The sequence below is a fragment of the Olea europaea genome, unplaced genomic scaffold (assembly GCF_002742605.1).
Source record: "Olea europaea var. sylvestris unplaced genomic scaffold, O_europaea_v1 scaffold1205, whole genome shotgun sequence".
Taxonomy (NCBI): Eukaryota; Viridiplantae; Streptophyta; class Magnoliopsida; order Lamiales; family Oleaceae; genus Olea; species Olea europaea.
The window spans coordinates 15,100-30,161 of NW_019229473.1; the positions used below are offsets into that span (position 1 = coordinate 15,100).

The 15,062-nt window shown below is 33.6% G+C and overlaps 1 protein-coding gene across 1 annotated transcript; it reads left to right on the forward strand.

The window, feature by feature from the left end:
• The first annotated feature begins 4,935 nt into the window (after positions 1-4,935).
• On the forward strand, positions 4,936-14,669 carry LOC111374126 (protein EXECUTER 2, chloroplastic-like). Its single transcript, XM_022996753.1, has 12 exons — positions 4,936-5,021; positions 5,097-5,408; positions 7,621-7,762; positions 7,841-7,906; positions 10,715-10,818; positions 10,927-11,008; positions 11,547-12,227; positions 12,814-12,940; positions 13,087-13,253; positions 13,333-13,407; positions 14,149-14,241; positions 14,344-14,669. Exons 1-12 carry the CDS (start codon positions 4,936-4,938, stop codon positions 14,443-14,445), a joined length of 2,037 nt encoding a protein of 678 aa, XP_022852521.1. The 3' UTR covers positions 14,446-14,669.
• Positions 14,670-15,062: the final 393 nt, after the last annotated feature.

Sequence of the window (15,062 nt, forward strand, 5' to 3'; positions counted from 1 at the left end):
TGGGATTATGGCATCACATTGCGAGAAATATCAACTCTTATCAATTATCAGAGTTTTAATGTATATTTTATTCGAAATTGTGGAAATGGAAATTGTGTATATATTATCATTGGGCGATATAGAATTAAAGGAAAAGAACACCATATTGAGCTGTCTCAATTGTTTTGTTGGAGATAACTAGAATTTTAGAAAATCATGAACAATTGAATTTTTGAAGATATTGTCAATTTTGAATGGAGGTAGTTACCATCAAATATTTTGTTTGGGGATTCCAAATACACGGAATGGAGACAAAATAGTATTAAAATCATTTTGGATAGATTGATAAAGGTTACAAAATTCTTTTTAAATGATATAGTCAGTTTATAGGATAGACTTATAAAATTATATTTAGACAATATTTTCAACTACATGGTGGAATTGGAGTATTTATCTTTGGTTAGCTATAAGAAGTTATATAATTAAATCACACTGTGCATCTTCTTTTGATAGAATGTCAGACGCTATGAAGACAAGTTCAAAAGAAAGGTTATCAATTATGGTTGGTTAATTAAAGGAGACTTGGATAATTATTTATTTTTAATGGAATTGATATATAAAAACTAGACACAAGTGATGATAATTGAGGTTAAGATATATTTGTAGTCGAAAAAGAGCCGAACTTGAAGCTGTGTATATATTGTTGTTAGATGATAAAATGAAAAGCTAAAAATATATTGATCATTAGGATGATATTTAAGGTATCGATTCAACATGTATTCCATATGTTCGAGGATTAGTAAATAGTAAATAGATGTCTGATTTAATTTATGCTATAAGATTATCAGTAGAGTTGAAAAAGAAAGAAAATCTTACATATGAGGAAGAACATGTTCATATATTGGACAGAAAGAAACAGGTTTTGCGAAGTAAAACTATTTTTTTTTGTTAAAATCTTATTGAGGAATCACGTTATAGAAGAAGCGACATAAGAAAGTGAAGAGCAGATGTATTCTCAAAATTCGCAGCTTTATCGTACTTAATCAATTGAATTTCGAGGACGAAATTCTTTTAAGAGGGATGAGTTTTGTAATACCTTAATTTAAAAAAAAAATACAAAAAGAAACAAAAAGATGAAAGGAAAAAAGAAAAGTCAAAGATGTCACCAAAAAAAGACAATTAAAAAATAAATTAGCAGGCAGTGGACATTCACCAAAGTCATCCAAATTCATTCCCATATATATATATATATATTAACCAAACTCATTTTCCACATTAAAACACACACAAACACACATTGAATAAAAGAAAACGTGCTGAGAGGAAATAAAGAGAAGAGAGAAAAAGAAAAAGAGTTACAAAAAAAAAAAGGAAAGAAAGGAAAAAAAAAATAGGACAGTTCGTCTATGTTGCCAAAAAATAAGTGGTCTACACCATTAAGTTTGAATTCCTCAATTTTGAAAGGTAAGTAAAAAGTTACTTATTGTTAAGTTATGTTTGATTTTATAGTTCTTAGATTGTTAGACTAAATTCAATTTTATTGAAGGGGTTAAGTATAATAAACTATGAAATTGAGTAAATGAAAAAAAAAAATTTAGTGATTAAAGAGACTGTGGAAATCGCTTAAACGTGAAGTAATTAAGTTTGAGTATCGCTTATTTAATTATTGAAATTATTTAAAATAATTAATTGTTGATTTAAAAACTATATCATATTCCGGGCGGCGATATGAATATCAGAACAACTTACTGGGTTGATTTTGCGAACATAGTACTACTGTGAGTGGAAAAATACAAATATTTTTAAAGTATTTATAATTAAGTATATTGTCAAAGTATGTGTAATTATATATAATTATGTGTTCGACTATATAATTATTATGGAAATCTCTTTTATTATGATATATGTAGAAATTAAAAGATTATTTGTGGCACATTTATGACTTGGTATGTGAAACACGTGTAATATTGAGATCGATCAGAAAAGTACTCATGATTATATATTTCTTCTAGTTCACAGATGTGCATTGGCCTTGTTCTAGAATTGATTATGAGAGGTCTTTGAGATCGACTTTCTTTCATGGAGGGGGCCAAAGGCCGGTGGCGAAAGTTCTTAATCCGAGGGGCGGATTACATATTTCAGTCAGAGCGTACATTTTTTTGTGGATTTTTCAACACATTTGATGTGATGAAATTATAGCATGGTTATCAGCTAATATTCATATTATAATTTTAAGATGATATTTTACGACCTTATGTGAAAATTTCACTTTTGGTTATAATTACATGATATTATCTTGTGAATTATTAAATGATATGAACTCCATTTTCGATGGAAATGTAAAAGTGAAAAGGTATAATTATTTTCAAACTTCTCCACTCACTAAACTATCAACTCATATATTTTCCCACGATTTTTTCTACAGGTGGAAATTGATCATTTTTAGCTGGAATAGCCTAATGATTTCGGAATAAGAGTCACTCGACATGTTGAATATTATAACTTATATTGATGAAGCACGAAATAAATAATTTGGGCCCATCGCATTATATTTTACATAAACATTCGATTTTGTTGCTTTTTTAAATAACTCATAGTCAGCTTTGGTGATAAATTTGACATCTAGTTAGCATCTATCATCGGCAAACGTCATGTTTCGGGTCCACTAGGGTGATTCGGGACGAATCGTGTCAAAGTATCTGTATATATACAATTATTCATTTAATATAAACGAAAGAAAGAAAACTAACGGACTTACAACTTGCTGATCGATTAAACTTGAGGGTTTTGATTCCATAACTTTCTCCGCATAAATTGGTAAATTATAAATCGTTACAGAGGTGTGTGTTAACTGTTAAAGGGAGGAGGCGAGAGCTATTAAAGATCCTTTTCGTGTCTTTTATTTTTTGGATAAAGCCATCTGTACATTATTTTTCCGAATAATGTTCCTTGCACAGGCCCCTTTCCACAGGGCTTGTACAGGAGCTCTCACATGAGGATGGATCCCACATGTGGACCCCATGTGTGGGGTCCACCCTATGTGTGTGTACATGTACAGACCCTGTGCAAAAGGGTCTGTGCAGGTAACACATTTGTATTTTTCCTTGCATCATGCTCGACATTTCATTGATTTTCAAATTGAAATGAGTGAGAATGTGTGTTGTGTTTGAAAACTGTCCAATGATGTCAAGACACATGACATAATGTATTACATCCCTCTCCCATAGAAGGGGCTCACGGGTGTATTGTTGTGTGTACACCATTGTATACACATAACAATTTCCAACTGGCAAAATGTGATTCCAACTATTATCTGTTTGGAAGGAATTATTTGGGGTGAATTCTCTTGTGATTGAAAAGTTTGAAAAAGTTATGGATTCATATATAAACTTATTTTATTAAAAAAATATATGTGATTAAAAACAAGTTTGAAAAAAAATAATTTTTAAATAAGCTTGTGTATCTACTTATGATTAAGCTTATGTCATGTTTGGTTGTTTATCAATATGTTTGAAGAGATTCATAAGTACTATTTAAATATCTGTCATTCATATCAATTTATTTTTAATTTAAACCAATTATAAATACTTCCAAACAAACTTTAAACTTTGTCAATTTCTTTCATAAAAAAAAAGAAATTATTTTTACTCGTTTCCAAATGCTTTTTATAAAAGTTCAGGTCACTTTTTATATATAAATAGATAACACAAGTAATTCCCAAATGAATAAAAAGTTATTTCGACTAAATAGTTTGATTACAATCATCCTATGTGACATAAATTTAATCACTTAAATGCTCACATAGCATAATTAATTGGGAACTGTTACATGTACATAATTGTCTACATAATGGTGTCCATAATTATACGTGACATTAGATTTAACATTTAATTCAAATATCACACTTGTATATCAACAATCGGATGATTGTTATATAACATTATAAACACCATTACGTGCAAGTAGAATTTTCCTAATTACAATAATCTATCACGGTAAATAGCATTACTTTCGTGGGAGTTAAAATTGGGAAAAAATTATTTCTAAGAAGGTAAGTACACCCCTCTTCAAAATTAAGAACAAAGGTTTAAAGTTTCGAAAATCAGATTTTTAGAATTTATTTAGAAATTAATTTATTAAATATATATTTTATTAATTAAATATATTAATGTCAGAGTTTTTAGTCATAATTATCTCATTAATTAGTCACAAATTAAATTTTAGTCACAAGTTATCAATTTTTTTGGTCACAACTTATTTTTCGATCACAAATAAAAAAAATTATAGGTCACAGAAATATTTTTGGTCACGAATCCAAAAATTTTATAGGTCACGGATTATTCATCGGTCACGAATTCAAAATTTTATAGGTCACGGATTATTCATCGATCACAGAATCCAAAATTTTTTAGGTCACAAATTATTTTTATTGCAAATTATTGGATATATTGGTCATGATTAATTTTTCGATCACAACTTCATCAATTGTGAGTCACGATAACAAGTTTCAGGTCACACATCCAAATATTAGTGAATTTATTTGTCACGATTAATTATTCGATCACAATTTTTTAGATCACCTATCCAATTGCGAGTCACAATTGGGAGTCACGGTCACGGTTACAAATTTCAGCACTGCCAACGTAGCCAGCACCACGCCCAAAACATTCCACAACCACGACATCCACCCAACAGCCAGCAATACCTCCTCTTTCGCCACCACAGCCACCCCACCCCACCCCACCCCACCCCACCCCAAACCATTCCACAACCACTATAGATCTACAAGCACACCAGTTCGTCTAACCACTGCCGCACGTAAACCACACGCACACCAATTCGCACCGCTGCACACGCACACCAGTTCGTCGAACCACCCTGCACGCACACTGAAGATCCACATATTCACCTCCATCGCGATCTACTCACCCTCGCCGTCAGTACGTCAACGTTGTAATGGGGACGTTCGTAGCAGCATGGTCAGTGACGTCGCAACGATGCAACTCCTCCATCATCTGTCGCTGGGCAGTTGAGAGAGAGACGTGAGAGAGAGAATCGGGGTGGCATGGGGGGGGGAATGAAAATGGGAATAATTAGGGTTTTTTTTTGATACCCAGGTTTCCCAGTTTCGCCAGACTATATCCTGGACCCCCAACCCCCAGCCCCTCAGTGACTGGTGGAGGTAAATCGCGGTATATGCCCAAGTTGACCAGGGTTCGAACAGCCTTTATACTCCTGGCCCCAAGAGACCCTCCTCCATGGTTATTACATCACCAAACTGCTCCAACCAAGATGGTTATTACAAACACTCGGCTACTCCAATCAGGAATCGAACTCCCCACGCTGGGGTTGCGAGCCCCGCACTGCCCTTCCTTTGCCAACTTGGATGTGCCCCGGGGGGCTTCAACTTTGAAGTATAGGATAGACAGGTGTTGGAGTATTTGAAAATTTGTATAAATGTATTATATACTCTATACCAATATTTTACTTCAATGTGCGGAATTGAGAATTTAATTTAAGAGAGGTATTTTACACTAAAACTTTTCAAAATTTTGTATTGGCTATGGATAGTGATACTATCTTGAAATTATCATATTATTGAGCTTTTATGATGGATCCACACAGATTCTAAAAATATCTACATAAAACAATTTATAGGGACTTTTCATTGGGCGTAGCCATGATTGAGGTTTTTTTTTTATTATTACTTTTTTTTTTTGGTTATAATTGTTCTCACTCTTGAATTTTGAGAAATGAGTATTTGATATGTTGAGCGTGATTGTTGAATGTTGACGCTCTATAAATGAATACGTTTATTATAAAATTGTTCTGAGCTATGATTGTTTGCCTGGGCTTTTGTAGAGAGTCTACTTAATTTATATGCACTCGTAAAGTTACGAAGATACTTATGAAAACTGTCCCCAGTTTTGATGTAATGGATTTCTAGCTTCGATTCCATATCTGTATGTAGGCTACATATTTAAGATTTTTAAAGTAGAATCGAACTCAATCTTGATTTTAGGACATTGGCGTTACAAAAAATTGTGTATGATGCTAAATGCTAATATTGTTTAAAAGACAATGTACATTAATATATCGTCTGAATTATGCAGCATGTGGCTCAGTTTTTAAAATTTTTTAAATGCGTATTATACATATTTTGTATGATTTCTGATGCGAGTGGAAAATTTCAGTATATAGGTTCTTGTGCTTAATATATTAGTATAATTATTGGTTTTGTGGCCATTGTTTGGCTTCTTGTGCTAGTCATGAATTTCTTTTAGTCCAATATGCTTGCTCCAGTGTATTTATTTTGCACCATGCAATTTCCTTGTTTTGGACAATATTATCAGTGTAACAATGTTTCAATCAGGCATTTCTTAGTGTGCTAAATTTTGATTTGAAGTGTGAAATTGGTAAGTTATTTCAAAGAAAAAGGAAAATATCGAGTTTCTGGAATATTGATGGCTAACGCCAAAAAACTTAAGTCACACAAAGTGTAACACGTGTTCAACTCTCTCTCTCTCGTTTTCAAATGTAGCCTATCTTCCAAATTTAAAAGCTCTATGATGCAAAAAGTTGAAGTGCTTATAGAATTTTAGGTTTACCAAGTACTTATTTCTCATTCACATAAGGATTACCGAACTATAATAAACACATGAAACTTAAGGTAATACTCTGATGGCGTATTTGGTATCCTGAATTGGTCTGCCCTCATCAAGATTAAAGAAAAAAGAAGTTAAAATTTGTTAATTGGACTTTGCTACCAGAGAAACATACATGATGCATCTCTTTACACTCTTTTGGAGTCTCTAAAGAAATAGTAACAAGGACGGAAGGGTAAAAGAAGTAAAGAGGGAAAAAACAGAAGAATTTTGGTGTATGAGCAACATGCATCTCTTTACACTATGTTTGGGTGTGAACCTTTCAATACTACAGTTGACACTTTGCTAACATGCGTAACATGTGGGTGGCAATTCACATTGCCCAAATTTTTGTAATTCAATCATTTTTCAGAATCTTTTGACCACCGTGTTCAAGTATAGAGTAATAAATCCCACCCTTCATTTCTTTTTGCTCCATCATACAACAGAATTTGTTTTCCCTTTCCCTGTTGTTTTAATAAAATAATTATAGTTTACATGTATATCTGGTCAATTTCTTCCCTTCCTAATGTTAATCAATTGAAATCTTTTAAGTAAGTGCTAAATATGAAAACCACTTTAGTAATTGAAGTAGAGAGAGTCAAAACATTTATAAACGCAAATGAAGAGAAGCAAGAGAGGGAGGGAGAGAAATTGTTTGATTTAGAGGGAAGCTTGTAATTTTATTCAATAACATGGCGCTTAATACAAAACATTACCATATTTATATAGGTCTTAAACTAGCCTAAGGTAATAAAGACTATAAGGAAAATAAACCAAAAATTACATAAATTTGAAATAAAGAAAATTCTAACTAATTTAATTTCTTTTGGGCCTCGAATATGCATCAACTCTGCATCACTAATTGTCTATGAGAAGTTTAGTAAGCTTACATTAGTTATTGATCTAGAAAAAAGTTCTTTTAGTTTGTGAAGTGATGTATTGGCATTAGGAAAAAATCTAGACAGCTGACTTTACACATTTATTTAATGTGATATTTGGAATGTTGCTATAATTTACAGTTTCAATTAGAAGATGCAATAGAGAAGGAAGACTTCCAGGAAGCTGGTAAGTTGAAATTGGCTATTGCAGAAGCAACATCAAAAGATAGTATTGCTGAAATTATGTCTCAATTGAAGGTAAAATAGAGGTTGATATAAGTTGTTGCTATCTGCATATGAAATTTTGAGTTATTTATATTTTGCTGTTTTCTTTAGAACGCAATTGACGAAGAACGTTACAGTGATGCTTCAACATTGTGCCGAAGTACAGGAAGCGGGCTGGTAATTTTCTTGTATGCCAGCAATTTCGTGTTTTTCTCCTGTTAATTAGTCGGATTGCTTGCTTTTTCTTCCTCTGGCCTAGGAGTAGGGTGCATTTTTCTATCGGTGTTTTCATATTCTTGCCTTTTTTTCCCAGCAGTTACTTCCTTCTATTCTATTCCCTATCTGGTCTGGGAATTTTTTAGTGTGAAGGGTCAATACAGAAATGTATTAGAGATGAGAAACAATAGTAATGCACAGAAACACCTTGTTGTACCTCTCTCTCTTTTATTGCAAGGGACATGCAAAAAAGAATGTTGAAAAAGTAAAATTGTATATATCAGTAAGATTTTCATATATGAGAAAGTTCACTATTGAATTATCAAGTATATTCAAATTTGTATTTAGATACTGTCAAGCGTATTAATGCATCACTTATCATAGAATCTCCCAGAACTTGTAAATTACTTTCATTATGACCATGCACTGCAAAATCTCAAAAGTCTAAGCTGGTATTTTTACTATAAGCCTAATAGATAAACGTGTCCTGGATGTTTTTGCATTCTGTTTCCACTAGTAGCTAGGTCAAAGTAAGACGGTAGACTGATATGTGACCTCTGTCAAGTGAAATTGACCGATGAACTTCAGTATAACTGCAGGAGGCGTAAAGAAGGATTCTATAAAGTTTTATATCAGTGACCAGACAAAAAAAGATGCTTATGATACCATCACCCTTTGAGCCTGTTAGAAGAGAGAGATCATCTAGCGAATTAGTGTTGAATTCAAATGTTGCTTGGCTCGAGCAGTTACTAGGAATAGGGAGTCATTCCCAAAGAGTGCTGTCAAATGATAAATTGTTGGTTCCTATGTGGCTATGTCTAGTGGAGATTGTAAATCTAAATTAGCATTTGTAATTTTAGATGACTTTCTGACTTGACTTCAGAATTTTGGAGTCCATGTGGTTCTTGCGCACATGTTCACATGTATTAATTATTTTTCATATGATACTATTTTGAATTATCTTTATCTAAAACATAACTTATTAAATAAAAATAAATTTATTTATTTAAATTTTATCATCGACCACGTCGTTTGCTGAAAAAGAAAAGGAGAAAAATTTAAAAAGAGAATCTCTCGAGCTTTTCAAAATGAATTGAGGACCACTAGATTTGAGGTGTTGACCAATAAGAAGAATATTATTGATTAGCAAGTTGAAGATTATATGCACCATCCATATTGAATTCTTGACTTTATTTCAAACTTTAGTCATAAGCGCACTTGAAGAAATGCTATTGGTAAATAGTCACAATTTTAGCAATAAAAGCTTTTGCTTACACAATCTGTGGAATTTGAAGTGCCTCACCTGCAACCAAGTCACTGATTTACAACCTCTGTCAATATGTACCACCATTCTGTGTGTTATTGCAATTAAAATGCACATCTTCTGAAAAGAATCCATGCTAAGGCACACAGGTTTCCTTTCCCAAAATCCAAGCAGCCAGCCATGTCATGCCTTCATGCTGCTGCTGGTGGTGCGTTTTAAAGAATTTTGAGGCATACCGTTTCTATCATAGTGAGTCAAAATCTATTCGTCATATGTTGCAAATCAAGCCCCACCAACCTATCTTTTTTGCATGTTCTGCTTCATAAATGCGATTATAATAACAAATTACCAATGTAAATATATTTAATGGTGAAAATGACTTATGTAACTGACTTGAAGGTTTTTAAAATAAATTTTAGCTTCTTGTTGTTTGATGATTACAATGTTATATCATCCAGATATCTAAACATAAGCCTCGAGGTGCTTTGAGGCGTAAGCCTTACCACAAACCAAAAAATTATAAAATTATATAAAAATAAATGTATTAATATAATAAACCATAAACATCAATCTTAAAGAACTCTCCATGGAATTATCACCAAAATAAGTTATTAGAGTTGCAAATATTAAATCTCGCTATACGATTTGTTATGTAGGTCATTGGTGGTGAAAATCTCTCTCCCCCCAATTAGAAAGACGTTCATATCCTTTGGAACTAGGTTTTAATGCATCTAAAAATAGCTTAAGAAAACTTGTAAAATAACCCCAAAACAACTAAAACAATTCAATAATATGACGCCCTTGTTAAAGCCCCATTTTTTCGTCAAAATACATTTTTCAGCAATGATTTGATTCCATTTCAACCAAACATTTTTCAATAAAATAATATTACATGTGAATCTAAATTTTTTTCTTAGTTTTCAACACAGATTCTCCACCATAACATTATTACAAAAAATTTTATTTTTTTTATTTATTTTTATTTTTTAAATGGGGCTCAAACAAGCCCTGAAAACTGTAGGAGCAATGCTTTAATGAACTCTGATTCCTGTGAGCAAGCAATTTGAAAATATTAGTTATTTGAGTAATCGTCGAATTAGCTTCTCTCCACTTCAAAATGGATTTTAAGATTTATAGATGTATACTATTTGTTGTATTTCCAAAGGGAACTACCAGACATGGTAACTTCCATGAAGTGCAGCACTGTGTGGATATATGGCCTTACTGGTAAGTCCAACATCAATATTTTAATAATGTCACTGGGTAAATGGATCCATATGAGAAAAAAAATGGAAAACATGCGAGGAAAGACTTTGACGCATTGTTACTCTATGCTTCTACATCACAGGGGTGAGAAAAATGTAGAAGCTCTTCGTTGCTGTTGTTGTTGTTCATTGCTGTGTCATCTTTATGCTTCAACAACTAATTTAGTTTCTCTCTCTCTCTCCCCCTCTCCCTCTCACAACATTGGTGTTTATGTCATAATATTCATTACATTTATGCAGGTTGGTTGGTGGGTGGGCTTTTCGAAGGATTCTGATCCTTTTGGTAGATTAATACGAATTACGCCAGGAGTGGGCAGATTTGTTGGTAGAAGTTACAGTCCAAGGTAATAACAACGAACAAGAATATTGAACAGAAAACTATGAATCTTCTGCTCGTGATCTTCATAAACTTGTTAGCTACTAAAGACACTAGTAATTGGTGGTGATTGCAGACAGTTGGTTACTTCATCTCCTGGAACTCTGCTTTTTGAAATATTCGTGGTTAAGGATGCAAACGAGACATATAAGATGCAGGTGATGTTAAAGATCTTTTTCTTTTTTCTTTTCTTTTTTTTTTTTAAATTGTACGTAAATTATATCTGCAAAAGAAACATATAACATGTAATTGTTATTTGGATAAGCTGTAAACGTTTTCCGTTGAAGACTTAGGGCCGTTTGGTTTATGTTTCAGTTTTGAGTTCATTTTTAGTTTTCTGTTTTGATGGTTTATTTTAATATTGCTAGACATATTTGGTTTATCTTTTTGAAAGACTGTTTCTCAAAACAGAAACCTAGAGCACATTTGGTTTGGAATTTTGGCAATTTCTTATTCTTATAACCAAATTATTTTTCTTAAGAAATTAATCAAACCTAATCAACACGTGGACAGTACCAAGCTTAGTTCCTATCTTTTTATTACCTACTAATGGAGGCAATATCTGTGAGAAGGAATAATATATTTTATCTAACTAGTATGGACAAATCTGGATATCCCTAGCTGTTAATGTGCTCTATCTCAACGCGTTTAATATGGTCATGCACGATCTTCATCTGATATCAAACAGCCTTGCAGGTAGTATTTCTGCAAAGAAGCAGCAGAAGTTCTGCAAATTCAAGTTCGACATCATCTGATCAATCCTCAAAGGGGCCATCAGCAGCCGAGATCGAGAATGCATCTGTAGTTGATGTTAAAGTGGAAGAAAATGAAGCCAAAAAAGGTGAGGGAAAGAGCATTGATTTGGAAGGAGCTGCTGAAGAAGGAATAAAAAGTGTGATAAATTTTCTCAAAGAAAAAATTCCCAACCTGAAGGTTAAGGTGATGAAGGTTAATGTTACTGAAGAAATAACAGAAGATGGTGATTCTTTCAAGCAGATTATAGAAGACAGTGAGAATACTGAGGAGGAAGCTAGTGATTTGGATGACAATCAGCAAGATCGGGCTGCTATCCAAGGAGATAGTGACACCGTGGAAGACGAAACAGATTTGGATATGAAACTTTTTATTGGTGGGGTTTTACATAATAAAGAAGATACTCCTACCAAGGATGATTATGTTCGTGTCCCAGCCAATATCAAGGATATGGAAAGGGATTCTTTTGTGTTGCATATCCCAAAGAGATATCAAGATCATGATAGTGACGAGAACATAGCATCGAAGGCCAAAGTGGCTGCTATGGCTGCCCAAGGTGTTTCTGAGCTGATGCCCCCTGATGTTGCCAAGGTATTCTGGAGTTCTGAAAAAGTTTCTTCAAAGGTATGGATCAAAAAGCATATGCGCAGCACAGGCTAAAGTATATAGAAATTAAAAGTGGAAATATTTTTGAAAGTCCTAACTTTTGTGCTCGTTACTCTAAGACATAATCCTCCATGCCGCCTAAATTGAGAAAAAACAACAAAATCACTGTATCAAACACGTAAGAGAAACGACGTCGTTGCTTTCTCAAAAAAAAAAAAAAAAAAAAAAAATAGAGGGAGATACCATTTTAAGAGTTGTTGTCACCTAAACCTAAAATGGTGCCTTTTATTTTGTTTTCTTCTTCTTTTGCTTTATCTAAAATCCTGATCTTGGTCTGAGCAAAGACCTCGTGGATTTTTATAGTCTATTTCTCTTCATCAGAGAATCGAGCTCAATTTGTAGATGCAGTTATTATGTTACAAATTGGGCAAAGTTCAGAAGTTTTAAATTCTGCTGAAACGTCATCTTTCATATGAGGGTCGGTTCCTTATTGATGGATCTTGTTTCAGATAGCTCATACTTCTTCATGTGGCTTTTTGTACTTTCTTCTCTTTTTTGTCCATGTTTCTTTAAATCACTGAATTATGATGTGCAATTATCATAGATCTCCAGAGATGTGCGAGAAATAATGAAGCTTGCTGTGAATCAAGCGCAGAAGCGGAATAGGGTATCAGAGTACACAACTTTTAGTCGTATTACTACCTCCAAAGGTGATTTAGATCCCTTTGATGGTGAGTTACTCTCTCTCTGTCCCCCCCCCCCCCCTCCCCCCCCCCCNNNNCCCCCCCCCCCCCCCAACCCCAACCCATTCCATGTATATGGAGTTTTTAAGTAAATGTCACATATTTTCTCATTTAACCTATTCTTGTTAGTGTAGGCCTATATGTTGGTGCATTTGGCCCTTATGGTACTGAGGTAGTGCAATTGAGGTGCAAATATGGTAACTGGAATATGAATAATGAAGAGAAATCTTCTGACATGGAGTTCTTTGAGTATGTTGAGGCAGTCAAGCTGACGGGGGATTTAAATGTTCCTGCAGGCCAGGTTTCTAGATTATGGTTTATTGTGTTTGTGCATAACTATTTGATTACATATTAATTGTATGTTCCATAATTACCTTCAGGTAACATTCCGTGCCAAAATTGGAAAAGGTGGTCGTGTTGCCAATCGAGGAATGTACCCAGATGAGCTAGGAGTGGTATGCACCTGTGATATACTCTCCCTCTCCCCATGTTGAATGTTTTATATGCATGTGTGTTTTTAAATTTTAAGGCTGGTGAGTCAAATCCTTCCATTTTCTCCCTTTTAATTCAGGGTCTCAATATTATTTTGAAGTCTATGATTGTAGAACACTGTAATCCACAATATTCAGTATTTTTTCCTTCCTTTCTCCATGCCTCTCCAACCCTTTTTATGGATCGTTCAACCTCTACAACCCTGGAAAGCTTAGGTTCTTATTGTGTTTGAGTGGACTTTCTTGTTGTATGCAAGAATATAGATGCCTTCTTTATTTTCCTTGGGCAAAGCTCAGATGTGTCTCTCATGGTAAAATGTCGTAGAACTGTAAAAACAATTTTTTTATCTGACTGTAAAAACTTTATTTTCCATAGAGATACGTGGTTTTAGTTACAGAAAGATGGTGGATGGGCTTTTATATATTGACACACAGCATATTTGGCATTACACCATGTTCCACACTTGCGTACTTGCGTCTAGTGTTATCTAATCCATTTCACTATGCATGTCAGAAATCTTGTTTTATTTGCATGTAGAAGCTTCCGTTTAACATAATAAAAGGACATTTGCTGTCTTATCATGCGTTTAGTACTATGCCCGGATCTATTTCTATTTCACTCTCTTTTTTCCTTTTCCATTTCTTCGGCTATTGCATTAAAATTTCAAAAGTGACTTGCCATGAAGTGTCATTTCTCTTGTCCAGGTTGCGAGCTACAGAGGTCAAGGAAGGATTGCAGAATTTGGGTTCCGGAATCCAAAGTGGGTCGAGGGTGAACTTCTACAACTCAACGGCAGGGTAATTAAAATGGCGACGAGCTTTGAGATGTGTTGTTTATATTCATTGGAGTTGCTTATTCAAATGTTTTCACTAATATGCTATTGTGCACGATATATGTAGGGTATGGGGCCGTTTGTTAAAGGTGCAGACCTGGGTTTTCTTTACGTCGTCCCTGAGCAAAGCTTTCTTGTGCTCTTCAATCGTTTGAAACTACCTGAGTGAGCCATGTTACTGAGTTGTAGAGAGTCTTGCGGCAGGATTGTTCAGATCTTTCTTTGAGGGTTTTTGACTTTTCAATGCATTCACAGTATCATACAAGTTTTGTTGGAAAGTGATGGGATGAGAGAATAATATTGTCTTGATTATATATTCTCTAGAGTCCATGCTTGTTGACTAAAAAGTGATGATGCAGTGGTATAAATCATCATATATTATATATATAGTTTGTTAAGAAAAGGAAAACGTTATATATCATACATATAGTTTATTAAATGGTAAATTTATTTAAATGTAAAGTCACGTAATTAATTTAATTGAACCTAAAAAGTTTAATTGGTGATCAGGTTTTTGGTTTGTTTTCTAATGATCATCAGTTTGAGTTCCTTCAGAGTCACTGAGATGAGTACTCGACTGTAAAATTCAAAATTTCATGGGATTAGTCGAGGTGCGTGTAAATCAGTTATCCAAAAAAAAAAAAAAAGTTTAATTAGTCTTGTCCAATAGTAGTTTTTCCTTGTCAAGAAGAGTGAAATTGGTAATTTTATATTGAGGAAATCAATTTTTTCAAAATCGACATGACCATTGAGAAGTTAAAGGGTTTCTCCGGTATATATATATAT

What these genes read in the sequence shown, in the direction of transcription:
- LOC111374126 (XM_022996753.1), top strand. Translation starts at nt 4,936, where the DNA reads ATGGGGACGTTCGTAGCAGCATGGTCAGTGACGTCGCAACGATGCAAC. An exon ending in TTGAAGTATAGGATAGACAG is followed by an intron (nt 5,409 to 7,620) that starts GTGTTGGAGTAT and finishes TTTAATGTGATA; the next exon opens with TTTGGAATGTTGCTATAATT. An exon ending in TGATTTAGATCCCTTTGATG is followed by an intron (nt 12,941 to 13,086) that starts GTGAGTTACTCT and finishes TTGTTAGTGTAG; the next exon opens with GCCTATATGTTGGTGCATTT.